Source organism: Miscanthus floridulus, chromosome 4 (assembly GCF_019320115.1).
Source record: "Miscanthus floridulus cultivar M001 chromosome 4, ASM1932011v1, whole genome shotgun sequence".
NCBI lineage: Eukaryota > Viridiplantae > Streptophyta > Magnoliopsida > Poales > Poaceae > Miscanthus > Miscanthus floridulus.
In genome coordinates this window covers 31426184-31453874 of record NC_089583.1, presented here as the reverse complement: position 1 = coordinate 31453874, position 27691 = coordinate 31426184, and the positions used below count along the sequence as shown (strand labels likewise).

The 27691-nt window shown below is 54.2% G+C and overlaps 1 protein-coding gene across 1 annotated transcript; it reads left to right on the top strand.

Annotated features, from left to right (window-relative positions):
• The first annotated feature begins 6687 nt into the window (after positions 1–6687).
• Positions 6688–26942, top strand: LOC136549574 (uncharacterized). The gene is made up of 3 exons (XM_066540898.1): positions 6688–7856; positions 8310–8361; positions 26522–26942. The coding sequence occupies exons 1-2, from the start codon at positions 6806–6808 to the stop codon at positions 8339–8341; spliced, it is 1083 nt and encodes a 360-aa protein (XP_066396995.1). The 5' UTR covers positions 6688–6805; the 3' UTR covers positions 8342–8361; positions 26522–26942.
• The last annotated feature ends 749 nt before the right edge of the window (positions 26943–27691 follow it).

Genomic DNA, 27691 nt, shown 5'->3' with positions numbered 1-27691 from the left:
TGATATTAAGAATAACATCAGCCTTTCCTAAATCTTTCATCTCAAAACTTTTAGATAGAAATTCCCTCACCTCCTCGATCACTTTGAGGTTGGATCTAAAGATCAGTATGTCATCAACATATAAGCACAAAATGACTCCTTCACCCCCACCATACCGATAGTACACATATTTGTCAGCTTCATTCACAACAAAGCCAGCAGATGTTAAAGTTCTGTCGAACTTCTCATGCCATTGCTTAGGAGCTCGTTTTAGGCCGTATAATAACTTTAATAATTTACACACCTTGCCTTGTTGACCATTTGCTACAAACCCATCAAGCTGATCCATATAGATCTCCTCCTCCAACTCTCCATTTAGGAAAGTTGTCTTAACGTCCATTTGATGAACGATAAGACCATAAGAGGCTGCCAGGGAAAGCAAAACTCGAATTGTGGTCAATCGGGCAACTGGTGAATAAGTATCAAAGAAATCCTCACCTTCCTTTTGAGTATAACCCGTGGCCATAAGCCTTGCCTTGTACCTCTCAATAGTACCATCAGGCCTAAGCTTTTTCTTAAACACCCGTTTGCAACCTATAGGCTTGCACCCATAGGGACGATCAACTATTTCCCAAGTTCCATTAGACATAACAGAATCCATCTCACTCCGTACTGCTTCCTTCCATAAAACAGCATCACGAGAGGAATATGCCTTTTCAATGGTCGTTGGTGTGTCATCCACAAGGTACACAATATAGTCATCACCAAAAGACTTTGTAGTCCTCTGTCTCTTGCTTTTTCTAGTGACTATAGTGTCATCCTCCTCAGGATTTTGCACATAAGGTTCCTCAATTTGTTCTATTAGAATAAAATTTTCATGCTCATGAAGAATTATAAATTCATGACCAGTTGTGCTAGGTGCATTTTTCATGGGAAACTCATTCTCAAAAAATATAGCGTCTCTAGATTCCATGATTGTATCAACAACCATCTCAGGAACACTAGAGTTTATAATTAGAAATCTATAACCCACGCTGTGAATAACATAACCAAGAAAGACACCATCAACAGTCTTTGGTCCAAGCTTTCGCTTTTTGTTTATTGGCACATTCACCTTTACCAAATAACCCTAAGTTCGCAGGTAAGAGAGATTTAATCTCTTCTTCTCTCATTCCTCGAATGGTGTGATTTCTTTGTTCTTTGTGAGTACTCTATTTAGGACATGACATGCTGTCAATATAGCCTCACTCCACCATTCCTTAGATAGTCCCGCAGTCTTCAACATGGTATTAACCAAATCAGTTAGAGTGCGGTTCTTTCTCTCTGCAATCCCATTGGACTGTGGTGAGTATGGTGGCGTCCTCTCATGAATAATTCCATGCACCGCGTAAAACTCAGAAAATTCATTTAAGAAATATTCTCCCCACGATCGGACCACAAACGCTTCATTTTCTTCTCAAGTTGATTTTCTACCTCAGCTTTATAGACCTTAAAATAATGCAACGCTTCATCTTTTGTTTTTAATAAATACACGTAGTAAATTCTAGTACAACCGTCTACAAATGTTATGAAATATTGTCTACCGCATTTAGTCAATTCGCCATTCATTTTGCATAAATTGAATGAACGAGTTCTAAAGGTGCCAAGTTCCTCGCCTCAGTAGCCTTGTGAGGCTTGCGCGGTTGCTTCGATTGCACACACACCTGGCAATTAGAATCTTTGACTAAGTTAAATTTTAGGATTAAATTCAGATTTGCAAGCCGCGTGAGACAGCCAAAATTAATGTGACAAAGTCGTAAATGCCATATATTCGACTCATCCAAAACATTAACATTGTTCACCATTTTATTACACACATCATCAAGCAAAGATAAGCGGAACAAGCCACAGCAATCATAACTTTTTTCCAACAAAAGTTCCATGTCTCGGCACAACATATTTATTGGACTGAAGCACAATTTTAAAGCCATCGCGACACATCTGAGAAGCGCTAACAAGGTTCTTTTTGATGGAGGGGACATGTTGCACGTTCTTTAATAGCACCGTCTTTTTCAAAGTAAACTTCAGAACGACTGTACCAGCACCAAGAACACGCGCATGCGAACCGTTTCCCATCAGCAAGGCTCCACTCCTGCCGGCCTGATAGGAAATGAACAAAGAAACATCAGCACACACATGAATATTAGCACCGCTATCCATCCACCACTCAGGTGAAAGACAAACTGAAAGAACAAAAGGTAAAGAATTACCATATCCAGATGTTCCTCCTCTAGTCTCGCTAATTACCATGTCTGCTGATTTCTTTTCTTGCTTATATTTGCGGTTTGGGCACGCACTTGCCCAATGCTTATCACTCCCGCAAACAAAGCATCCTCTAGCTTTCTTGTTATTTTTCTTCTTAAACTGTGCAGTCTGCTTAGCCTTTGCATTGTTGTTCTCTTGCATGTTCTTCTTCTTTTTATTACGAGATGCAAATGGGTTTTTCTTCTGCACCATATTGGTAGCGGAAGACTCAACTCCTTTTTCACGGTTGTCTTTTGCACTTGCTCTCTCCTCAACATCAAGAGATCCAATAAGCTCAGCCACGCTAAACTCTTGTGTCTTGTATTTTAGAGAAGTAGCAAAATCCCCCCAAGAAGGTGGCAGCTTAGCGATTATACCGTCAGCCACAAACTTGTCAGACAATAGACACGAGAAATGTTCTAGTTCCTTCGCTAGCGCCTGTATCTCATGAGCCTGTTCAACCATAGAACGGTTTTCAACCATTTTGTAGTCATACAGCTGCTTCATAAAGTACAGCTCACTACTAGCATCAGAAACCCCAAACTTTGCATCAAGAGCATTCCATAACTCTTTGCCTGATGTGCAAGATATGTAGTTTTTCTTATACTTGTGATGAAGTGCACTAATCACAGCGTCTCGAAACAGGTTATCGGCAGCCAAGAACTTTCGCTCCTACTCAGGAGTAAACTGTTCAAGCTTCCCCTGTGCGGCGTGATAGAAGTTCATCGTAGTCAACCACAATACCATCTTGGCACGCCATATCATGAAATTCTTGCCATCAAAATTATTTGGCTTCAAAGTAGCAGCAAAACCACTGACAGAAAATTGCCTAACATTAGGTTTTTGGATTGTTAGGAATTTAGACAATTTCATTATCAGTTTAATCTAGAAAAATAATATCAGCAGGTTTGTGACGACATATATGTGCATGTGTATATTTTTGATGAACACTACAGCATGCAGAGATGACATACTCATGAATACAGTAAAAACGCAAAGTACAGAAATCATAGAGATTAGATTGTACCCAGCGGAGGGTCCCATGCCGAGGGCATCGAAGGCTCCATTCGCACTAGTCGACATAGTGCGTTGCTCGAAGTCGCAGACCACAGTCGATGCAGGAAGATGTTCGCAGTGCAGTCCCACGAATGGATCACCAGGAAGAAGACGCCTAGACGTTCCGCAGGCAATCACCGAGAAGAAGATGTACGTGTACGAGCAGTCGCGGGTCGCTCCCCAAAAACCTAATCACCGCGCACCCCGTGCAAGGTTCTCTGGCAGACGAAGGGGACGAGGGTTCCGGAGGCACCTGCTCTCCCGCTAGTCCGTGCGCGCAGAGGTACGGGACGAGGAAACTAGAAGGCTGCGGAAGTGTGTTTCTCTCGGGAGTGGTTGCGAAAGGACTCTATCTGGATTGACGGAGGACTCAGATATATGATGGAGAGACAGTAACTATCGCAATCAGTTTGCCTCCACCATCAGGGGAGTAACTCCCGTTGTTATGTGGATTAAGTGGCAAAAGACGGGCCACGCCCGCCTGCCACGGCCCGGCCGGCGGTGGCGGCGGCGTGCGCGCGTGTGGCACGCCTTTGTTCTTTTCTCAGCTTCTCAATTTAGATGAATAATTTCCAACCATATAAGCTGAGTGAGCGTTCAGTCAAAATCCCGTATGGTATTAAACCATGCAACACTTAATGTTACGTACCATAGAGTTTTATTTGATTTATTAAATATTATATGGCCTAAGCCCATATTATATCCAACACGATATGCCTTTTAATTTGCTTGTATAAAGTGGTTACAAAGACTTTGATTATCAGACTTGAACCTATAGCCGATAAGTTAATTCATAGTACTCAAAAGGCTTTTATGAAGAATAGGAATATCATGTCTGGAGTTATGTGCTTACATGAAATCTTACATGAAACTAAAAAGAAAAAAGAGGTAAGGGTTATACTGAAACTTGATCTTGAGAAGGCGTATGACAAAGTGAATTGGAAGCTCCTTTTCACTTGTTTGGAAAAAAGAGGATTTGAAGATAAATGGTGCCACTGGATTAAGCATGTTGTTTCAGGAGGGACAGTGAGCGTGAAGGTAAATAATAAAATTGAATCTTACATCAAAAAGTTATAAAGGGGTAAGGCAGGGTGATCCTCTGTCGTCAATCCTGTTTAACTTTGTGGCGGACTGTTTAACTAGAATGATACATAGAGCTCAAGAAAACGGTTTGATTACTGGTTTAATTAGTCATATTATACCGAATGGTGTTGCCATTTTGCAGTACGCCGATGATACAATAATCTTCTTGAAGCATGATCTGCAGGGGGTTGTTCATTTGAAATTGCTGCTCTATTTGTTTGAAGTGCTTGCTGGTTTAAAAATAAATTTTAACAAAAGTGAAGTTATAATGCTCAATGATGAGGAGAACTGGGGGAAAAATATGCTGAGATTTTCAATTGTCAAATAGGCCTTTTTCCAATTAAATATCTGGGGGTTCCAGTCAGCCCTATCAGACTGAAAGCATGTGACTGGCATCCTTTAGTTGATAAAGGGAACAAGAGGTTAGATGTATGGAAAGGGGGGACACTCTCTATTGCAGGTAGATCCACTTTGATTAGTTCTAGTTTGAATAATTCCCCTATTTACCACATGTCTATATATTTGCTCCCAAAAAACACTATAAAAAAGATGGATCAGATTCGGAGAACCTTTTTCTGGCAAGGAGGTGGAACCAAAAAAGAAATATCATCTTGTCAAGTGGGAGATCATTTGTAAAAGTAAAAAACAGGGTGGTTTGGGTATCAAAGATTTGAGGAGAATGAATATAAGCCTGTTATGTAAATGGCGGTGGAGGCTGGAAAAAGAAGAAGGGCGCTGGCAAAAAATTGTTAAATACAAGTATATATGCAAAATAAGTCAATTCATGATGTTAAACATAGATTGAATGATTCCCCAATCTGGCATGACCTTCTGAAAGTGAAAGACATTTATATACAGGGCCGAGGGATTGCTATAAATAATGGTGAAAAAAACTCGTTTTTGGCTTGACCCTTGGTTATATAAAGATCCAATATGTGTAACTGCTCCTTTCCTTTTTGAATTGTCTGAGTGCAAAGATATTCTGGTCGCTCGAGCTTTAAGTGGTACCAATATAACGTTTAGAAGATGGCTCTTCGGTGACTTAAGAGCTGACTGGGACAAAATATGGCTTGATGCTTTGTAGCTTTCAGCTTGGGCATGAACCTGATAATGTTGGATGGAAGTTAGGCAAAAGTAACAAGTTTACTGTCAAATCACTTTATAATGCTTTATCTTGCTCTGAATTTGTCAAAGATAATTTTTTTTTCTGTGGCTTATATCTAAGGATGCGGTGCTCACGAAAGAAAATGGCAGGGGATCCTAACTGTGTTTTCTGTGACTGTGTGGAAACTACAGCTCATCTCTTTTTTCAATGTCCAGTTGCCAAAGTGATATGGTCAATTGTAGCTAAGTGTTTTGGGGCAACGAATGTTCCTTCCAATCTGGAGCAATGCTGGCAGTGGTGTGAGAGGTGGTTTCCTTTCGGTAAACAATTCCATCCTTGGGGTGTTGCAGCTATTTGTTGGGCAATCTGAAAATCTCGCAACAAAGTTTGTTTTGAACAGAAGCTTATAAATAGCCCTCTTGAAATAATATGTCACGCTTGCGCGCTTATGATTTATTGGTCAGGATTATTTGCAAAATTTGATCATGAGCAGCTGGTGGAGCAAATACAATGCTGAGAGTGGCTAAGGAAATATTGGCTGCCCAAACCGCAAGACAGGTTAACAGGTTGTTGCTACAAGATGGTGAGTCGTGGGAGCATGAAGAAGAAGACCCTGCTCAAGCTTAGGGAGTCCCTGCTGGGATGAGAATGCGGATTGTGAAGTCTTTTGGCTGCCTTCTGATAGCCTTTTTTATGTCGTGATGTAATAGGTCTTAGCTCCTTGAGGTTGGGGGGGGGGGGGGGGGGGGGGGGGGGGGGGGGGGGGGGGGGGGGGGGGGGGGGGGGGGGGGGTGGGGGGCGCTCCAAACTGTCTTTCAGTTTCTTCGGGGTGGCTGTCTTTTAGGCTTAGTATCAGGTTGGCTTTTAAAGTCATGGATGGTTTCTTTGCCGTTGTTAGGCTTTATCTTTCTGATATCTGTCTCTTCTTGTAATGCTGAACGGCTGTATTTCCGTTGATCTAATGGAAATGGGGAAGGTTCCTCGGTTGGTACTCTTACATTTTTCTATTTTTTAATACATGCATTGTCATGCCAGAGTGCCACTGTACAGTCTGTGCCGTGATGAATTCCTCAATCTATCAGTACTCGCAGTTCATCAGAAAAGGATAAAAAGAGGAAACAGTCGATCAGTATGTAGTGCCACTGCCTCCTGGGCCCCACTTAACAGAGCCACCGCTCAATCCAACGGAAATTCCCCCACAATCCCTCGTGGCCTCGTGTCGTTCTCGCAATTCCCCGCCGCCCGCCGCCGCCCATACCCTCGCGCCGCCGCTCGCCGGAGTCCGTCCATCCAAGCCGGATGGAGGAGCTGGTGGAGGGGTTCGCTGAGGAGATCCTCCTCCGCTTGCCGCCGGGCGACCCCGTGAGCCTCCTCCGCGCCGCGACCGTATGCAGGAGTTGGTGCCGTATCTTGTCCGCCCCAGGCTTCCGCCGAAGGTTAGGCCAGCGCCACCGCACGGCCCCCATGCTCGGCTTCCTCGACAACCGGAAAGTTGCCGTCCAGGACGACCGCTTCGTAGGCTACGCCGTCGGCTTCGCCCCCGCCACCCCCTTCCGCCCGCGCCGCTCCGAGCACCGCGACCGCCGCGTCCTCGACTCCCGCCACGGCCGCGTCCTCCTCACCAGCATGCCCTGGGGTCCTGAGCTCGTGGTCTGGGACCCCGTCACGGATGACCTGCGGGAACTCCCCGAGGTGCCGCTGCCCTCACCTATCACCTGGAATGCAGCGGTGGTCTGCGCCGACTACGGCGCGTGTGACCACCTCGTTTGCCGTCGCGGGCCCTTCCTCGTCGTCTTCCTGGACGCCGACGGTGCGAAGATGCGTGTGCACGTTTACTCGTCGGAGGCTGGCGCCTGGAGCGAGCCTAGTTATGGCCCTCCGTCCCCAGAAGATGGGATTGAAATGGTTCCTAGTGCCCTTGTTGGTAATGCACTCTCCTTCCTGATTGATGCGACCAACAGCATTCTGAAGTACGATTTGGCCACACGGAATATGTCTGTGATCCACTTGCCCCCCAATTTCGTTTCGGACTTTAAGGTGCTCATGACGATGGGAGATGGTGGGTTGGGTTTTGCAATGGTGGAGAGATCCACGCTCTGGGTCTGCTCAATGCAGACTGACCCCCAGGGAGATGATTTTTGGGTACCAGTCAGATCCATTGAGCTCGGATTTGATGCAGACTCCATTAATAATGATTGTGTTGCCTTTGCACCTGGCGCTGAGGTCCTTTTTGTTGGGACAGAGGATGGTTGGTTCAGTATTGATCTAAAGTCTGGACGGGTGGGGGAACAGGTGTACTGCAATGTTTGGACCTATGCTCTCGTTCCATACATGAGCTTCTACACTCCAGGTACAGCTTTGCTTAGTCTGTGATTTGCCAATTTCAAGAACTTTGTAACGGTCAATTTAGCAACATGAAAACACCGAGAATGGTGTGCTTATGAACAGTGAGTTTATGGAAGTGAAGTATCTGTAGAACTTTTTTTACTGCTACCTAAACTTTGTTTCATGGCGTCCTTGAAGCTTGCTAGATCTGCGTAGTAATTTGTTCATCTTTCCACATGTTGTTGATGGACTATTGGGTCCTGGCAATTGATCTAAATTTAAGCCGATCGAGATGGAAATTATCTTGCAAATCCAATAAAATCACATATCTTACTCAAATACCGTTTATGTTTTCTGCTGAGCATTTAAGATTTATAGTGCAGCTAATATGGATCAAACTATCATTTGTTTGTGCTATCATTCTTAACACGGCCACTTGGAACTGAATTTGTATTCACTCTGTTTCTTTGATCTGCAGATCTTCATCGGTATGGTGTGGTTCCTGTCTGAACTGAATAAGTGCTCACCAAGTAAGTTTTTGTGGTCAATCATGGTTGTTTTAAAATTCTTCTTGCAAATGATGAACATATGGCTTATTGGAGTTATCATTGAATTGATGCTTGCCAGGGTCTTTTGGGAATTTTATTTTATATTGTATATAACTGCCTCCAGCTCCTGTTTGACATGAGCATTGTTGCCCAAGTAGTAGTTTCAACATTGTTCTTACATTTTTGGAACTGACACGGGGTTATGGTTCAGTTCCACTAAAAAAGTTTAAGTGCTAGTTGTTTCAAAAAAAAAATAAAAAAATAAAACATGCATGTGTTGTGTATAATCTGAAGAACATCTTGAATAAAAGTAGTAGTTGCATGTTGGCATTACTGCGAAGTTTTATGATCTCTAGGTATTTGTACTGTTGTAGTAGCCATTTCATTGTAGTTATCACAACTTTATCTGACTAGTCTGTCAATAGTGGTGTCGGTGTTTTGGACCGGCGAGCCCTCAACCAACTAGTAAATTTGTACTGCGTGTCCCTGATCCCGGATGGTGATGCAAAGAGACACAAGGTTTATACTGGTTCGGGCTATGGGTGCCCTACGTCCAGTCTGAGAGTTCGATCTTGTATTCCTTGCACCGAAATGCTTGTAGTAGGGGGTTACAAGCAGGGCGAGAGAGGGAGCTAGTCCCAGGTCTCTGCGTGGAGCGGCGTAGATTGCTTGAGATGTTGATCTCAAGCAGCGGGGAAGCTCGTGTGTTCGTCCGTGCGTTTATGCGTGAGTTCGTCGCGTGGACGTAGGCCTAATCGTCAGAGTCTGATCCCCCCTAGAAACGGCCCTGGTCCCTCCCTTTTATAGTTGAAGGGGGGACAAGGGTGATACATGCGCTAGCTACACGGCGTCGTGCGAACGGAGGCGGCATGTCCGGGCCCTGTAGCCTGTTACTGTGGCGGCGTGGTCGATGGAGTGGTCCCGTCCTTGAAGTACTGGGGCGACGCGCCGGTCACATCCGATCCTGTGCGTCATGGGAGCTCCAGTGTTAGCTTGAAGCGGGGCATGGTGGTCGACGTGCCGGTCACCGTGTGTTGACTGCGTGAGAAGCCGAGACTCAGTTGGTGCCGAGGCCGAGCCATCGTGGGAGGCTCAGCGGGCGCGAATCCCGAGGTTGCCGAGACCCTGAAGTGTATTGCCGAGGCTCGGGGGGAGCAGTTGGTCCCGTGCGCTGATTCCGAGGCTATGGTGACCCGGACTTGACTCCCCACGTCGCGTTGTTCCTGGGGCAGGGGTTAGGTGGCATAGTGTAGTGCGAGCGCTGATTGTGGGCACAGCACCAGAGCACAGTGGCCGGTAACCCCTACCCCGTCCTGTCCTGGGCGGTATGGCGTTGATGCGACTTCTTGTCTCGTCGAGCGCTCCGTAGTGTCGAGCCGTCGTCCGGCTGATATCGCTGGAGTGGTTGGTGCATTAATGGGACGTGACGCTCGGTTGGGGAGACTGGTCGAGGCAGAAGCGACGGGTTGTTGCTGAGCCAGCCTCGAATGATACGGAGAATCGACATCTCGTCTGAGGATTTACGCGCGGGGCCTCGGGCGAGACGGAGAATTGGTTCCCGTCCGAGGCCTCCAGTGCGAGACCTCGAGCGAGGCGGAGATTTGGTCAGGCCGTCGAGGCCTCAAACGAGGCGGAGAGCCGGTGGGCTCGGACAAGGCCAGGGGTTAACCAACGGTTTGCCTTTTGGCTTTGTTTTTGATGTGGTCTAAGTGATTCTTTTGGTATATGCTTAGGGTACCCTGTTTTATGGTACCTGACAGTAGCCCCCGAGCCTCAGGGAGAGCGTGAGCGCTCTTCTTGAGGTTTTGACGAGGCTTGACTTGCGGTAGCTCCTGACGGGATAGTGTTTCGTACTTTGAGGCCTTGGTGGGTGTGCGCGAGCGCACCCGCCGGGTGTAGCCCCCGAGGCCCTGGGGGAGTGGATTTATTCCTCCAGGGTCTTTTTCCCACGTTGAGCAAGGGATTTTATTGTATTTGCCGAGCCCACGAGTGCGAGTTCGGGTCGCGGGGTCTCGGCAAGATCGTAGGAAGAGCCCCCGAGCCTCTGCACGGAGCGAGAGGGCGATCGGGAGTTCCCCTGACTTTTTGTGCGACCCTCGCACTTCCTTTTCGCTCGGAAGGAGGGGTGGAATATGCCAGGCTACCCTCGGTGGGCGCGAGCGGTGACATTTCTGGTGAGCTGTTATCGGGTAAGTCCGAGTGGAGGCCCGTGCCCCATTCGATAGAGGTCGGCTAGTGGTCCAGAGACGCACTCCAAAAGTACCAAAGGCATCTCTAGTGGGTGCCAGGGCCGTTCGCTGGGCCCCGGTGGCTCGATGCCTCCCTACGGTGGGATCCCATTCGGAGACCTCACTGCTGGTCTCGGACACGACGTAGGACGTCCCGAGGCTCCCCCATAGTCGTCTCTAACTCTGTTGTTCTGGGGCGGCTGTCGAAACCCTCGGGGGCCCAACCTTCGAACCCCTGGACCGTAACGGGCTCGATGCCCTTTATCGCGTTTTTCCGAGTCTTCAAGTGCGGGCTTGGGTCGCTTGTTTTTGTCTTGGGTGCAGGAGGAGCCCCCGAGCCTCCGCACGGAGCGAGAGGGCGGTCAGGGGTCCCCCTGACTTTTTTTGTTCGACCCTCGCACATCCTTTTCGTTCGGATGGAGGGGTTGTTTGCCGAGCCCCCTCGGGTGCGAGCCTGGGTCGCTGGGTCTCGGCAAAGTTGCAGAAAGAGCCCCCGAGCCTCTGCATGGAGCGAGAGGGCGATCAGGAGTTCCCCTGGCTTTTTGTACGCCCCTCGCGCGTGAGGGTTTGTTTGTCGAGCCCCCCTCGGGTGCGAGCCTGGGTCGCAGGGTCTCGGCATATCTGTAGGAAGAGCCCCCTAGCCTCTGCACGGAGCAAGAGGGTCGTCAGGAGTTCCCTTGGCTTTTTGTACGACCCTCGCGTGTCCTTTTCGCTTGGAAGGAGGGGTTGTTTGCCGAGCCCCTTCAAGTGCGAGCCTGGGTCGCTGGGTCTCGGCAAGATTTGCAGAAAGAGCCCCCGAGCCTCTGCACGGAGCGAGAGGGCGATCAGGGGTTTCCCTGGCTTTTTATGCGACCCTCGCGCTTCCTTTTCACTCAGAAGGAGGGGGGAATGTGCCAGGCTACCCTCGGTGGGCGCGAGCGGTGACACTTCCGGTGAGCTGTTATCGGGTAAGTCTGAGTGGAGGCCCGTGCCCCATTCGATAGGGGTCGGCTAGCGGTCCGGAGACGCACTCCAAAAGTACCAGAGGGCTTCTCTAGTGGGTGCCAGGGCCGTTCGCTGGGCCCCGGTGGCTCGATGCCTCCCTACGGTGGGATCCCATTCGGAGACCTCCCTGCTGGTCTCGGACACGACCTAGGACGTCTCAAGCGTTTCACTTGCTTGGGCCTCGGCCCCGTACGGGCTCGCCCATAGTCGTCCCTGACTCTGTTGCCCTAGGGCGGCTGTCGAAACCCTCAGGGGCCTAGCCTTCGAACCCCTGGACCGTAATGGGCTCGGCGCCCAGTTCCTTCGTCTGAAAGGAATAGGGTGGGGGGATATCTCCCCCATTGGCTTGACAACGGCAGGCGCGCCTTTTGAGGCGATTTTCTCGGGGAGGCGGAACGACGCCTGCCGCTGCAGCGGTTGGACGTGACGTTGTGTCAGCGGGTGGAACATAACTGTTCATGTGATTAATGAGGAAAAGGTGGGCACGTGGGCAGTAAAATCGGATCTGGATTAACTGTGCCGGATCTGAGGGAATCTTCCCCGATTTCGTCGCCCGTTCATTTCGCCTTCTTCCTGCATAAATACGCAACGAGCCTCGCCCCTCCCCTCCTTACCTTGCCTGCATTAGCCTTTGCCGCCCTTGAGCCGTCGCTAGAGCAGAGAGCACCGGGAAGAAGAAGGGAGAAGGGCGAGGCAGAGAGAGAGGGAGAGAGAGACTCACCGCCGTAGTTGAATTCTCCACCGCACTCATGGCCGGCAATGTTGTTGTCATCGAGGCGGACCCTTGGGGTCCGTCCGACGTATGAGTGGAGACGCTCCAGTCGCTCGTCGATGACGGTCTTCTCCGTCCGGTTACCGACTCCAATAGGCCGGAGTGGATTGCTCCGTCGGGCGAGCCGGAGCCGAGGCCCCGCGACGGCTACGTTGTGAGCTTCGTGTCTTTCACGAGCGCGGCCTCGGCCTTCCGGCGGACCGGTTCATGCGGGCGCTCCCGCACTACTACGGCGTGGAGCTCCACAACTTCAACCCCAATTTCATCGCGCAGGCTGCCATCTTCATCGCCGTCTGCGAGGGGTATCTGGGGATTGCTCCCCATTGGGAGCTGTGGCTCCACCTCTTCCGTGTGGGGCATACCACCAAGCCGATGGGTACGTCGGGCACGAGGAAGGCGGTGAGGGCCGGCGGCTGCACTCTCCATGTGCGCCAGGACCGTCAGCACCTTTACATCCCAACCCAGCTTGCATCAACTAATCGCCGCTGGTACACCAGTTGGTTCTACCTTCGCAACGATGACGGCGGACTCCCCCCTTACACCGGGCGGATCGTGGAGAGCTGTCCGGAGAAGTGGAAGTATGACGTCCCGAGGGAAGATCAGCCCAAGCTGCAGCCGCTCCTGGAGGGGCTGGAGAGGCTGCGGGGCCGCGGCCTTACTGCGGCTGTGGTCGTGGCCACCTTCCACCACCGGAGGGTGCTGCCGCTGATGGCTCGGTGGCGGCGCCTGTTCGAGATGAGGTCGGATGAGCCGATCGAGGGCATCCGGAGGTCTGCCTCCGCCCTCTTCGACGAGGAAATTCTTCATCGGGTGAGGGAGACAGTGGGGGCGAAGCTGAGGAACGGTGGTCTGACCCCCTTCACGATGCGCCCATCGCGAGGGTTCCTCTCGCTGGTAAGTTACGTGCCGCTGCAACCCCCGAGGCCTCTTTGTTTCTCACCATTTCTTGTTCACTTATCCGTGTTCGCCGTTCCTGCAGGGGATGAGGGACGTGCGAGACACCCCGCCGCCCGTTCCCGAGGACGCACGGCAGCGGGCGGTCAACCGGGCGCACGCCGAGGCACAGAAGAGGCTGAAGGACGCCGAGGTGGCGAAGCGCACGAGGAAGATCCTTGTGCGCGAGGAACTGGAGAAGCGCCGCCGGCAGCAGAGGCAGGACGGTCTCCCGGTGGAGGCGTCCCCGTCGCCTTCACTGTCGGAGGACTCTTCGGACGGAGATGACGAGAGCGAGAGGGGGCGGGGTCCCCTGGACCATCTCCCTGACATCGGGGAGACGGCGCCCGGGGCGTCGGCGAGCGGCCCGACGCTCCCAGGAGGAGGAGGAGATGCCTCCGGGCCGGCGATCGCCCGCCCCGGGGCCGAGGCCGACACGCCCGAGGCGCGGGCATTGGGAAAGCGCGCCGTCAGCCTGGTGGGCTCGACAACAGCGGTGGAGCAGGTGGTGGTGGGGGCGACGCAACTGCCCCCGCAAAGGACCGAGGGGGCGCCGGGGTCCGTCGAGGACCGGCCGGCGCCGGCGGATACAGAGGCCGTGCCTCTGCCGCCGCCACCGCCTTTGCAGAGGAGGGTCGCCGTGCCAAAGCGGTTGCAGCCCCGCTCGAGGTAAGCGTATTTTCGGCAGAGTTGCAGCATTTTTCGTTCGTTCTTCGGTCTCATGCTGACCCCGTAAGTATTTTGTCGTTAGCCGGAAGTGACCTGCGGAGGTGCCCACCTTGGCACCCCTTAAGGCGCTCAAGGTGAGCCCCAGCTCCACTGCCCACTGGGTGGCGGAGGCACAAGCCGCCATACAACGTGGCGCGGCGTCGGCGAGGGCCGACCCGAAGGAGCCGGTCGCCCGAGGAGGGGCTACCGAGGCGACCCCGACACAGACGGTGGAGGGAGCGCCTCCGCCCCGTGAGGTCGAGGCTCGTGAGTCAGATGGGGCCGAGGCGCCCTCAGTTGACGAGGCCACCGAGGTTGAGGCCCCCCGGGCCTCCGAGGCCGAGGCGACAGAGGCCGGGGCACCCAGGACCGCCGAGGCCACAGCGGCGGGGGCCGGAGCCCCCGGGACCACCGAGGCCACAATGGTGGAGGCCGGAGCCCCTGGGACCACCGAGGCCGATGTGATCGCGGCGAAGCCGTCGGCCCAGGAAGTGGAGATAAAGGCGGCGGAAGCCTCAGTACCGCCCACGGTCCAAGGCCCGCCGCCGTTGCGGGAGAGGGCCCGGGAAGCAGAGGTCCATTCGATGTCCTCCGACGATACTTCCCGGGGGAAGGAGGGGGCGGACGCCGAGGCGGCCAGCTCTGACCTCTAGCGAGGGCGGCTCAGCCCTCGTGCGGGTACAACCCGAGCCCCGCGGGTGGGATCACCCATGTGTCCTGTGGCGAAGCCGGGACGACCCTGAGGGGGAGCCTCTGTTCGCCCTTGAGGACGCGGCCGAGGGGGGCGCTGGGATACCTTCGAGCAGTACCGCCAGCTGGCGGAGCGGTCGCTGCGGACAGCGCTGTCCGTCGTGGCTGACAGTTTGCCCGGCGTCACCCAGGTACGCGCCTTCCTTTCTCGTGTGGTGTCGTATTTTTCCGAGTTTTCTTGCAGTGCATGACCGCTATTCCGCTTATCCAGGAGCTCGAGACCTGGTCCCTCGGGAAGTCGGTCTTTCTCCGGCGGGAGAGGGACGTCTGGGACCAGCTCCAGCGGCAGAAGGGCCTGCTTGCTGGCGCCAACGAGCTTCTGTCGACGTGGAGCGCGGAGGTGGAGGACCTCCGCCTTCGTTGTGCCGATGCGAAGGCCGAGGCGGCCACGGCTCAGGAGCAGGTCGCCCCTTTGGCGGCGCGAGTCAAGGGGTTGGAGGAGGAGCTGGCCCGGGTGGCTGGCGATCGGGACACCTTCAGGTCTCGGGCTGAAGAAGCGACAGCCTCGGGCAAGGTCCATGCTGGGCAGCTGGGGGCGGAGCAGAGTGCGCACTTGCTGGTGAAAGGCGCCCTGGCAGAGGCCCTTAAGGTAGCCGAGACCTCCCGGACCGAGGCTGTGGTCTGGAAGGGAAAGGTCGAGGGTGAGTCCTGTTCCCCTTGTTTTACTTATTTCTATCGTGCTCGACCCCTAACTCCCTGGTGTGATGCAGAGCTAGAGAAGGAGGTATCCCGGGCGGCCGAGGCCTCTCGGGTCGAGGTCCAGGGCTGGAAGGAAAAAGCCGAGGCCTGTCGGGTCGAGGCCCAGCGTTGGAAGGAGAAGGCCGAGGCCTCTCGGGTCGAGGCCCGGCGCTGGGAGGAGAAAGCCGAGGGTGAGTCCCGTAGGCCTCCGTCCCTATTTGGCTTGTTTTCCTTTGCGCTCAATCGCATTCCGTTTGTTTTGGCGTAGGGTTGGAGAGGGAGGTTTCCCGAGTTGCCGAGGCCTCCGTCGCGGTGCAGGCGGTGCTCGATGCCGAGATCGGGGAGCACAACGCGCTGTAGAGCGCCGCCCGTACCGCCTATGAGGCCCTGGAGGTCGAGGGGGTCTAGTCAGGCAGCTTCCTTGGGAGCCACCTGATTGCGTTGAGCGGCCAAGTGCGCGAGCGGCTCCGAGGAGCGCTGCACACGGGCGTCAAGCGCGCCCTGGCCGTCATCGCCTCGCACTACATCGGCGTTGACCTCCAGGCCATCAGCGATGGCTACGTCCTGCCCAACGATGACGAGGAGGCCGACGAGGCGGTCGCGAAGCTGATGGAGGTGGCGGAGGGCCCCGGCACGGTGCTGGCCAAGTTATTCGAAGAGGAGTTGGTCCCTTCCACGCCGTCCGTCGGGGCTGGAGACCCTGAGCCATGATCTGGGCCCAAAAGGCCATGTAAATAGAATAGGGATTAACTTTGTATCGTAACGCTTGTGGCTGTCAAGGCCTTTTTTAAAGTACTCGTGCTTCTTAATTGTTTTTCTTGTATTTCCGAGCCTCTGCCCTCTGTTGTCTCTGATCAGATTTCTTTGCAAAAAACCTTCTTGGAGCCTAAGCCGCCCCTTGGGTGAGAGGTGGTGAGGGAGTGCCGTAGTCCGGAGGCGTAGGCCGTCTCACGACTCTACCGGCCTTCTGGCCCTAAGACAGACTTTCGATCCTTGGGTTTTTCACAACTGATTTGTCAGAGCGTGCTAGAGAGTTTAGCGTAGGAATTTTTTTTTGAAAAACGACTAAAAAATGGTGCGTGGGACTTAGGGGGGAGTCCCTCATCTAGCCCCCGAGGGAGGCTCGGTTCTGTAGAGGCAGAGCCGTGTCTCCCTTGTGGTGTTATCGTAATGCCGAGGCCCGCGATGGGCTCGGGGGGTTTCTCGAAAAATTAGAACAACTAAAGAACGCTTCTTAATTGTATTTCGAGAAACAATGTATACAATGCTTGGAAATTTAAGGGTAAAAGCGACGTAGCTGTTCTATGTTCCAAGCGTTGGTGAGGATTTCGCCCTTCTTGTTGGCTAGCTTGAAGGTCCCGGGCTTCAGCACTTGGGCGACGATGTATGGTCCTTCCCACGGCGGGGTCAGCTTGTGGCGGCCTTTGTTGCTCTGCCTCAGCCTCAACACCAGGTCGCCTACCTTCAGGTCTCGGCTTCGAATGCGCCTGTCGGTATTTTGGACTGGGGGTCCTCAACCAACTAGTAAATTTGTACTGCGTGTTCCCAATTACGGATGGTGATGCAAAGAGACACAAAGTTTACACTGGTTCGGGTAGTGGGTACCCTACATCCAGTTTAAATGATCGATCTTGTATTCTTTGCACCGAAATGCTCGTAGTAGGGGGTTACAAGCAGGGCGAGAGAGGGGGCTTAGTCCCAGGTCTCTTCGTGGTGTGGTGTGGATTGCTTGAGATGTTGATCTCAAGCAATGGGAGAACTCGAGCGTTCGTCTATGCGTTTGTGCGTGAGTTAGTCGCGTGAGCCTAGGCCTAATCGTAAGTGTCCGATCCCCTGAAACGGCCCTGGTCCCTCCCTTTTATAGTTGAAGAGGGGACAAGGGTGGTACATGCGCTAGTCACATGGCGTCGTGCGAATGGAGGCGGCTTGTCCGAGCCCTGTAGCCCGTTGCTGTGACGGCGTGGTCGACGGAGTGGTCCTGTCCTTGAAGTACTGGGGCGACGTGCCGGTCACATCCGTTCCTGTGCGTCATGGGGGCTCCAGTGTTTGCTTGAAGCGGGGCATAGCGGTCGACGCGTCGGTCATCGTGTGCTGACTGCGAGAGAGGCCGAGGCTCAGCGGGTGCCGAGGCCGAGCCATCGTGGGAGGCTCGGCAGACACAAATCTCGAGGTTGTCGAGACCCCGAAGTAGATTGCCATGGCTCGGAGGGAGCGGTTGGGCTTGCATGCTGATTCCGAGGCTGTGGTGACCCGGATTTGACTTCCCATGCCGCGTTGTTCCCGGGGCAAGGCTTAGGTGGCATAGTGTAGTCCAGGCGCTGACCGTGTGCACAGCACCAGCGCACAGTGGCCGGTAACCCCTACCCCGTCCTGCTCTGGACGGTATGGCGTCGACGTGACCTCCCGTCCCGTCGGCCACTCCACGGTGTCGAGGCGTCGTCCGACTGAGATTGCGGGTGGTTGACGCATTAATGGGATGCGGCGCGTTGTCTGGAAGTTGGGTCGAGGCGGGGGCGATGGGCCATTGCCGAGCCGACCTCGAGCGATACGGAGAAACCCGGAGATTGGGTTCCTTGCCGAGGCCTCCCGTGCGCGGCCTCGCGCGAGGCGGAGATTCGTCAGGCCGTCGAGACCTCCCGTGCGAGGCCGAAGGCGAGGCGGAGAGCCGGTGGGCTCGGACGGGGCCGGTAATTAACCAATGGCTTACCTTCTGACTTTGTTTTTATGGGGTTGAAAAGGCTCTTTCAACATACGCTAGGGGTACCTCATTTTATGGTACCTGACAGTAGCCCCCGAGCCTCAGGGAGAGCGTGGACGCTCTTCTTGAGGTTTTGACGAAGCTTGACTTGCGGTAGCTCCTAGCGGAACGGTGTTTTTTGTACTTCGAGGCCTCGGTGGGTGCGCGCGAGCGCACCCGCCGGGTGTAGCCCCCGAGGCCCTGGGGAGTGGATTCATTCCCCCAGGGTCTTTTTTCTCACTTTGAGCGAGAGATTTTGCATTTGCCGAGCCCACAAGTACGAGTTCGGGTCGCGGGGTTTAGGCAAGGTCGCAGGAAGAGCCCCCGAGCCTCTGCATGGAGTGAGAGGGCGATCGAGAGCTCCCCTGACTTTTTGTATGACCCTCGCGTTTCCTTTTCGCTCGGAAGGAGGGGTGGGATATGTCAGGCTACCCTTGGTGAGTGCGAGCGGTGACATTCCCGGTGAGCTGTTATCGGGTAGTCCGAGTGGAGGCCCGAGCCCTATTCGCTAAGGGTCGGCTAGCGGTCCGGAGACGCACTCCAAGAGTACCGGAGGGTTTCTCTAGTGGGTGCCGGGGCCGTTCGCTGGGCCCTGGTGGCTCATTGCCTCCCTACAGTGGGATCCCATTCGGAGACCTCCCTGCCGGTCTCGGACACGACTTGGGGCGTCCCGAGTGATCGTTCGCTCGGGCCTTGGCCATACTTGGGCTTGCCCACAGTCGTCCCTGACTCTGTTGCACTGGGGCGGCTGTCGAAACCCTAGGGGGCCCAGCCTTCGAACCCCTGGACCGTAACGGGCTTGATGCCCTTTATCATGTTTTTAATGAAACTTCCAGCACGGGCTTTGGTCGTTTGTCTTTGTCTTGGGTGCAGGAGAAGCCCCTGAGCCTCCGCGCGGAGCGAGAGGGCGGTCAGGGGTCCTCCTGACTTTTTTGTTCGACCCTCACATATCCTTTTCGTTCGGACGGAGGGTTTGTTTGCCGAGCCCATTCGGGTGCGAGCCTGGGTCTCGGCAAGGTTGCAGGAAGAACCACCTAGCCTCCGCATGGAATGAGAGGGTCATCAGAAGTTCCCCTAGTTTTTTGTACGCCCCTCGCGCGTGAGGGTTTGTTTGTCGAGGCCCCCTTGGGTGCGAGCCTGGGTCGCGTGGTCTCGGCATATCTGCAGGAACAGCCCCCTAGCCTCTGCACGGAGCGAGAGGGCCGTCAGGAGCTCCCCTGTCTTTTTGTACGACCCTCACGCTTCCTTTTCGCTCGGAAGGAGGGTTTGTTTTGCCGAGCCCCCTCGAGTGTGAGCCGGGGTCGCTGGGTCTCGGCAAGGTTGCAGGAAGAGCCCCTTAGCCTCTGCACGGAGCAAGAAGGCCGTCAGGTGTTCCCCTGGCTTTTTGTACGACCCTCATGCTTCCTTTTCGCTCGGAAGGAGGGGTGGAATGTGCCATGCTACCCTCGGTGGGCACGAGCGGTGGCACTTCCGGTGAGCTGTTATCGGGTAGTCCGAGTGGAGGCCTGTACCCTGTTCGCTAAGGGTCGGCTAGCGGTCCAGAGACGCACTCCAAGAGCACTGGAGGGTTTCTCTAGTGGGTGCCGGGGCCGTTTGCTGGGCCCCGGTGGCTCGGTGCCTCTCTACGGTGGGATCCCATTCAGAGACCTCCCTGCCGATCTCGGACACGACTTTGGGCGTCCCAAGCGTTTCGCTTGCTTGGCTCTCGGCCCCATATGGGCTCGCCCGCGGTCGTCCCTGACTCTGTTGCCCTGGGGCGGCTGTCGAAACCCCTAGGGGCCCAGCCTTCGAACCCCTGGATCGTAATAGGCTCAGCGCCCGGTTCCTTCATCTAAAAGGAATAGGGCGGGGGGAATATCTTCCCCATGGGCTCAGCAACGGCTGGCGCGCCTTTTGAGGCGGTTTTCTGGGGAGACGGAACATCGCCTGCTGCCGCAGCGGTCGGGCGCGACGTGGTGTCAGCGGATGGGATGTAATTGTTCCCGCAATTAATGAGAAAAAGGTGGGCACGTGGGTGGTAAAATCGGATCGGGGTTAATCGCGCCGGATCCGGGGGAAACTTCCCCGATTTCATCGCCCGTCCGTTTTGCCTTTACCCTGCATAAATACGCAACGAGCCTCGCCCCTCCTCACCTTACCTTGCCTGCGTTAGTTCTGCCCCCATCGAGCCATCGCTAGAGCAGCGGACGCCGGGATGAAGAAGGGAGAAGGGCGAGCCAGGGAGAGAGAGAGACACAAACTCACCACCGCATTCGAACCCTCCACCGCACTCATGGCCGGCGACATCGTTGTCATCGAGGCAGACCCTTGGGATCCATCTGACGTCACCGTGGAGATGCTTCAGTCGCTCGTTGACGGCGGACTCCTTCGTCTGGTGACGGACCCCAACAGGCCGGAGTGGATCGCTCCGTCGGGCTAGCCGGAGCCGAGGCCTCGCGACGGCTACGTCATGAGCTTCGTCTCCTTTCACGAGCGCGGCCTCGGCGTTCCGGCGGATCGGTTCATGCGGGCGCTCCCGCACTACTATGGCGTGGAGCTCCACAACTTCAACCCCAACTCCATCGCGCAGGCGGCCATCTTCGTCGCTGTCTGCGAGGGGTACTTGGGGATTGCTCCCCATTGGGAGTTGTGGCTCCATCTCTTCCGGGCGGGGCACGCCACTAAGCCGACGGGCACGTCGGGCACGAGGAAAGCGGTGAGGGCCGGCGGCTGCACTCTCCAAGTGCGTCAGGACCGACATCACCTCTACATCCCGGCCCAGCTCGTGTCATCCAATCGTCGATGGTACACGAGCTGGTTCTATCTTCGCAACGATGACGGAGGACTTTCCCCCTACACTGGGCGGATTGTGGGGAGCTGCCCAGAGAGGTGGAAGTACGGCGTCCCGAGGGAGGATCAGCCCAAGCTGCAGCCGCTTCTAGAGGGGCTGGAGAGGCTACGAAGCCGTGGCCTTACTGCGGCCGTGGTCGTGGCTGCCTTCCACCACCGAAGGGTGCTGCCGCAGATGGCTCCGTGGCGGCGCCTATTCGAGATGAGGCCGGGTGAACCAAATGAGGGCATCCGGATGTCCTCCTCCGCCCTTTCCGACGAGGAAATTCTTCGCCGGGTGGGGGAGACGGTGGAGGCGAAGCTGAGGGGCGGCAACCTGACCCCCATCGCGATGCGCCCGTCGCGGGGGTTCCTCTCGCTGGTAAGTCACGCGCCGCTGCGGCCCCCGAGCCTTCTCCATTTCTCCCTACTTCTCGTTCCCTTATGCGCGTTCGCCGTTCCTGCAGGGGATGAGGGACGTGCACGCCTCTCCGCCGCCCGTTCCCGAGGACGCGAGGCGGCGGGCGATCAACCGAGCGCACGCCGAGGCGTAGAAAAAGCGAAAGGAGGAGTTGTCCCGGGGTCGGCAGTCGCCCGCCCCGGGGTCGAGGCCGACACGCCCGAGGCGCGGGCGCTGGGCAAGCGTGCCGTCAGCCCGATGGGCCCAACGGCAGTAGAGGAGCAGGCGGCGGCGGGTGCAACGCCACCGCCCCCCCAGAGGATCGAGGGAGCGTCGGGGCCCGTCGGGGACCGGCCTGCGCTGGCGGATGCGGAGGCCGCGCCCCTGCCGCCGCCACCACCTTTGCAGACGAGGGTTGCAGTGCCGAAGCGGTTGCAGCCTCGCTCGGGGGTAAGCGTATTTTTGGGTAGAGCCGCAGCGTTTTCCGTTCGCTCTTTGGTCTCGTGCTGACCCTGTATGTGATTTGTCCTTAGTCGGAAGCGACCTGTGGAGGTGCTTTCCTTGGCGCCCCTCAAGGCGCTCAAGGTGAGCCCTGGCTCCTCCGCTCACTGGGTGGCGGAGGCGCAAGCCGCCATACAACGCGGCGTGGCGTCGGCGAGGGCCGACCCGAAGGAGCCGGCCACCCAAGGAGGGGCTGCCGAGGTGACCCCGGCATAGACGGGGGAGGGAGCGCTTAGTTGTTGAGGCCACCGAGGTCGAGGCCCCCGGGGTGTCTGAGGCTGAGGTGACAGAGGCCGGGGCGCCCAAGACTGCCGAGGCCACAGCGGCGGGGGTCGGTGTTTCCGCGACCACCAAGGCCACGATGGCGGAGGCCGGAGCCCCCGAGACCGTCGAGGCCATGATTGCGGAGGCCGGAGCCCCCGAGATCACCGAAGCCGTCGCGATAGCGGCGAGGCCGTCTGCCCAGGAGGTGGAGATGAAGGCGGCAGAGGCCTTGGTGGCACCCTTGGTTCAGGGCCCGCCGTCGTTACGGGAGAGCGCCCGGGAGGCGGAGGTCCATCCGATCTCCTTCGACGATACTTCCCGGGCGCGGGAGGTGGTCGACGCCGAGGAGACCGGCGCCGTGGAACAGCCGGTTCCGACCCTGGGCGAGGGAAGCTCGGCCCTTGTGCGGGTGCGACCCGAGCCTCGCGGGTGGGATCACCCGCGTGTACTGTGGCGGAGCCGGGACGACCCTGAGGGGGAGCCTCTGTTCGCTCTCGAGGACGCGGCCGAGGGTGGGCGCTGGGACACCTTCAAGCAATACCGCCAGCTGGCGGAGCGGTGACTACGGACGGCGCTGTCCGTGGTGGCCGACGAACTGCCCGGAGTCGCCCAGGTTCGCGCTTTCTTTTCTCATGCGATGTTGTCTTTTTTTAGTTTTGTTGCAGTGAATGACCCCTGTTCTGCTTCCCCAGGAGCTCGAGACCCGGTCCCTTGGGAAGTCGGTCTTTCTCCGGTGGGAGAGGGATGTCTGGGACCAGCTCCAGCGGCAAAAGGGGCTGCTTGCGGGTGCCAACGAGCTTCTGGCGGCGCGGAGCGCGGAGGTGGAGGACCTTCGGCTTCGTTGTGCCGACGCGAAGGTCGAAGTGGTCACGGCGCAGGAGCAGGTCGCCCCTTTGGCGGCGCGGGTCAAGGAGTTGGAGGAGGAGCTTACCCACGTCGCCGGTGATCGGGATGCCTTTAGGTCCCGAGCTGAAGAAGCGACGGCCTCGGGCAAGGCCTTTGCTGGGCAACTAGGGGCGGAGCAGAGTGCGCACCAGCTGACGAAAGGCGCCTTGGATGAGGCCCTTAGAGCGGCTGAGGCCTCCCGGACCGAGGCTGTGGTCTGGAGGGGAAAGGCCGAGGGTGAGCACTGTCCCCTTCGTTTTCTTCGTTTTTCTTGTGTTCGCCTCCTAACTCCCTGGTGTGATGCAGAGCTAGGGAGAGAGGCTTCCAGGGCTGCCGAGGTTTCTCGGGTCAAGGCCCAGCGCCTGAAGGAAAAGGCCGAGACTTCCCGTACCGAGGCCCAGCGCTGGGGAGAGAAAGCCGAGGCCTCTCGGGTCGAGGCCCGACGCTGGGAGCAGAAGGCCAGGGGTGAGTTCCGCAAGCTTCCGTCCCTTTTTTGGCTTGTTTTTCTTCGCGCTCAATCTTACTCCGTTTCCTTGGGCACAGAGTTGGAGGCGGAGGTCACCCGGGCGGCCGAGGCTTCCAGCGTGGTGCAGATGGACGGGCGGCCGAGGCTTCCAGCGTGGCATGTTCGAGCCCTGTAGCCTGTTGCTGTGGCGGCGTGGTCGACGGAGTGGTCCCGTCCTTGAAGCACTGGGGCGACGCGCCGATCAAATCCGTTCATGTGCGTCGTGGGGGCTCCAGTGTTGGCTTGAAGCGGGGCGTGGCGGTCGACGCGCCGGTCACCGTGTGCTGACTGCGTGAGAAGCCGAGGCCGAGCCATCGTGGGAGGCTCGGCAGACGTGAATCTCGAGGTTGTTGAGACCCTGAAGTAGATTGCCGAGGCTTGGAGAGAGCGGTTGGGCTTGTATGCTGATTCCGAGGCTATGGTGACCCGGACTTGACTCCCCATGCCACGTTGTTCCTGGGGCAGGGATTAGGTGGCACAGTGTAGTTCAGGCGCTGATCGTGGGCACAGCACCAGAGCACAGTGGCCGGTAACCCCTACCCCGTCCTGTCCTGGACGGTATGGCGTCGATGTGACCTCCCGTCTCGTCGGCCGTCCCGCAGTGTCGAGCTGCCGTCCGGCTGATATTGCGGTAGTAATGGGCGCATTAAAGGGACGTGACGCCTGGTCGGGGGGACTGGTCGAGGCAGAAGCGATGGGTTGTTGCCGAGCCGGCCTCGAGCGATACGGAGAATCTCGTCCGAGGCTTTACGCGTGGGGCCTCGGGCGAGACGGAGAATCGGTTCCCCGTCGAGGCCTCCCGTGCGAGGCGGAGATTTGGCATGCCGTCGAGACCTCCCGTGCGAGGCTAAAGGTGAGGCGGAGAGCCGGTGGGCTCGGACGAGGCCGGGGGTTAACCAATGGCTTACCTTTTGGCTTTGTTTTTTATGGGGTTTAAGTGGTTCTTTCGATATACGCTCGGGGTACCTCGTTTTATGGTACCCGACAGTAGTGATTGGATGTTTACGAGATGGAAAAAACATGCCTAGGAATTTATGCATCTATTATACATGTTGTGGACGAATGATGGGGGCTCGGCAATTGATCTTAATTGAACCTGAACGAGGTAATTATCTGACTAATCCAGTAAAGTCAGATATCTGGCTCAAATATCATTTATGTTTTCTGCTCAGAATTTTAATAGATAGTAGTCTCACTTATATGGGTCAAGCTATGATTTGTCTATGCTATCAAGCTTAATGCAGCCGCATGGAAATGAATATATGTGCACTCTGTTTCTCTGTTCTGCAGATCTCCATCTGTATGGTGTAGCTGCTGTCTGAACTGAATAAGTGTTGTCCATCTAATAAGTTTTTTGTAACGTCCCGCCTCTACAAGGCCGGACCCGCTTACATCTGGCAGTTTTTCTAGGACATAGACTGTCCTCACAGACCCACACAAGTCTTTTCTGCGCACTTTGTCCTCACTCATGCGCACCCGGGAAGGACTTCCTGGTCGGTCACCCATCCTGAAATTGCTCTAGACCAAGCACGGTTAACCTCAGAGTTCTTTACAGATGGGCTTCCGGAAAAGAAGTTGCAACTTGTTGGTATGAGTATTCTATTAATCCTATTAAGCTCTGGGCCGGGGTGTTACATCCTCACCCCCTTAAGAGACTGACGTCCTCGTCGGTCAACCCCAGGCCAGGAACGTCCCCTCTTGGCCACGTCCGTGTGTCCAGTGCCAGCGCATGTGCCATGCTGGGTGACCACTCTGGGTCCACACCAGCCATGCGCACCATGCCTGCGCAACTGATACACGAGCCCGTGAAACCGCAAGGGTCAGCTCTGATACCATTCTGTAACGTCCCGCCTCTACAAGGCCGGGCCCGCTTACATCTGGCAGCTTTTCTAGGATATAGACTGCCCTCACAGACCCATACAAGTCTTTTCTGCGCACTTTGTCCTCACTCATGCGCACCCGGGAAGAACTTCCCGGTCGGAAACCTATCCTGAAATTGCTCTAGACCAAGCACGCTTAACCTCAGAGTTCTTTACAGATGGGCTTCTGGAAAAGAAGTTGCAACTTATTGGTATGAGTATTCTATTAATCCTATTAAGCTCTGGGCCAGGGTGTTACATATTTATTGTCAATTATGGTTGTTTTCAAATTCTTCTTTATCATGAATGATGAACTTATGTTTGAGGTCTACTTTTTTGGCTTATTTTATTATTCAATCCATGCTTAGCAAATTCTTTTCGGAATGGTGTTATATTGCATATGTGCCTTACTTTCCTGAAAATTGACTCTGAGGTTCAGCTCCTGTTTGACATGAGCAATGTTGCCCAAGCAATAGTTTCGACCTTGTTTATACATTTTTGTAACGGACAATGGTGGTATGGTTCAGTTCCAGTAAATAAATTTCAATGTTAGTTTATTTCAAAAAAAAATTGCATGCATTTTGAATATAGTAAATAGTGTCTTGAATAAAAGTAGTAGTTGCATGTTGGCAGTAGGTAACTTTATCTACTCTATTGAGTAGAGGCTTCTTCTTTGAGAACCTGGAGCACTGTTTGCAAATGGTTATTTGCCAATGATAAGAAAATCCATATTCATATTATAACATAGAAACCTTGAATGTCGACAAAATGTTGAATGCTCATTGGCAAAGGGTCCCGTTTCTGATGGGGCTGTGGGGATAGTTTTGACATTGTGGAATGAAATACTCATGTGAGAAATTCCATCCCACTGCTGCAATGACATTGTTTTGTGAAAACTAGGAGCGCTCTGGTATATCTAAGTAGGCCAATGATGTTAAGCACATACATTGCATTTGCAAGTTAGATTGAGGGTTTTTTGGTTTGTTGTGCACTAGAGTGATACTAAATTGATGACATTCGAAAATTATAAATGTACTTAGTTTGTTACTAACTGACAGATTGTGTTTGTTTGGCAGCCCTTTGTTTAGTTGTTTAGAACTTATATGTGCATTATTTGATTTGCTATTCAGTCATCAACCCCTGTGAGCTTGGAGGAGGGTAACGCCACTGAAGAGGATTATAAGATGTAAATAAAACTAAGTAATATGTGAACTTGCTGATGTATGACTGAGGAGGGGAGATGCTCCCAGTTTTTGCAGTCGAAACCTTCAGTGAATCGTTGGTGAGGTCTCAGTTACGGTGAAAACCTAGGAAAAAACACATTGGTTGTCCTAGTCCATGGAGTTTCAGTGTCACCTGAATTGCTGAAGCTTTTAAACTGTATCCTGAAAGTGACGTGTCGGACCATGTGTTTTCCTGAGCTGCGTGTGTAGGTTCAGTTTTTCTCTGTTGGAATGCTGAATGTGTAAACTTGTAGCTCTGTCTCGTTTCGGACCTCTGTTACTATCCACAAATAATATTTTCATAATGTCTCCACATGGTATATATTATATGTCTGTCAGAATGCAATTCTATCATAAGTGTCATGATCAAAATTGTTGTGTCGATTGAAAGATTCTAAAAGTGTGATAATGTGATTCAATCTTAATGCATGGCGGATTTGTGGGAAAGCTCACCATTACTTGTGATGAGAGAGGGCCTTGTATTGTATTCGGATCAGCTCCTTAGCGTACGATGTGTTTGGTTTCTGGAATGTACTCATCCAGCAAGGTGCCGTGAGACCGTGATGGATGCATCAGATCATTCTGCATCGATCCATCCTGTAAACCAAAGGTGCTGATAGTTTCCTGCTTCAACCCTCCTATCTTGGGGCTGTAGGAGATGCCACTACAGATGTAAATAAGTCACTTTAATTTTTAGGGGGAAGGCAAAAAAAAAAACTCAAAATATTGAATAGTGTTTAGTAATTCTGATGCTAGCGGTGGCTCCAAGCAGCCACCGACCTGTTTCTCCTTGGTTCCACTCCTCCAGTCTCCAGTTCTTGGTTCCACTCCTCCCTCCCGTTTTACCAGCCTCTTCTTGTGTCTGGACATGTCGATCCATGATTGTTACATATGGGCCATATCCGTTCTCAGGTTCAGTAAATAATTCGTCCACAGTTCAAGTTCAACAAATAAGTCTCCGTAGCCCTCTAGACAAAGTCTCAGTAGTAATCCAAGAAATTTCAAGTGACAAGAAGCTGAGCCAAACTACTGCACTAAATCCACACGCACGGAATAGAAGATAACTAGCTGGTTTTC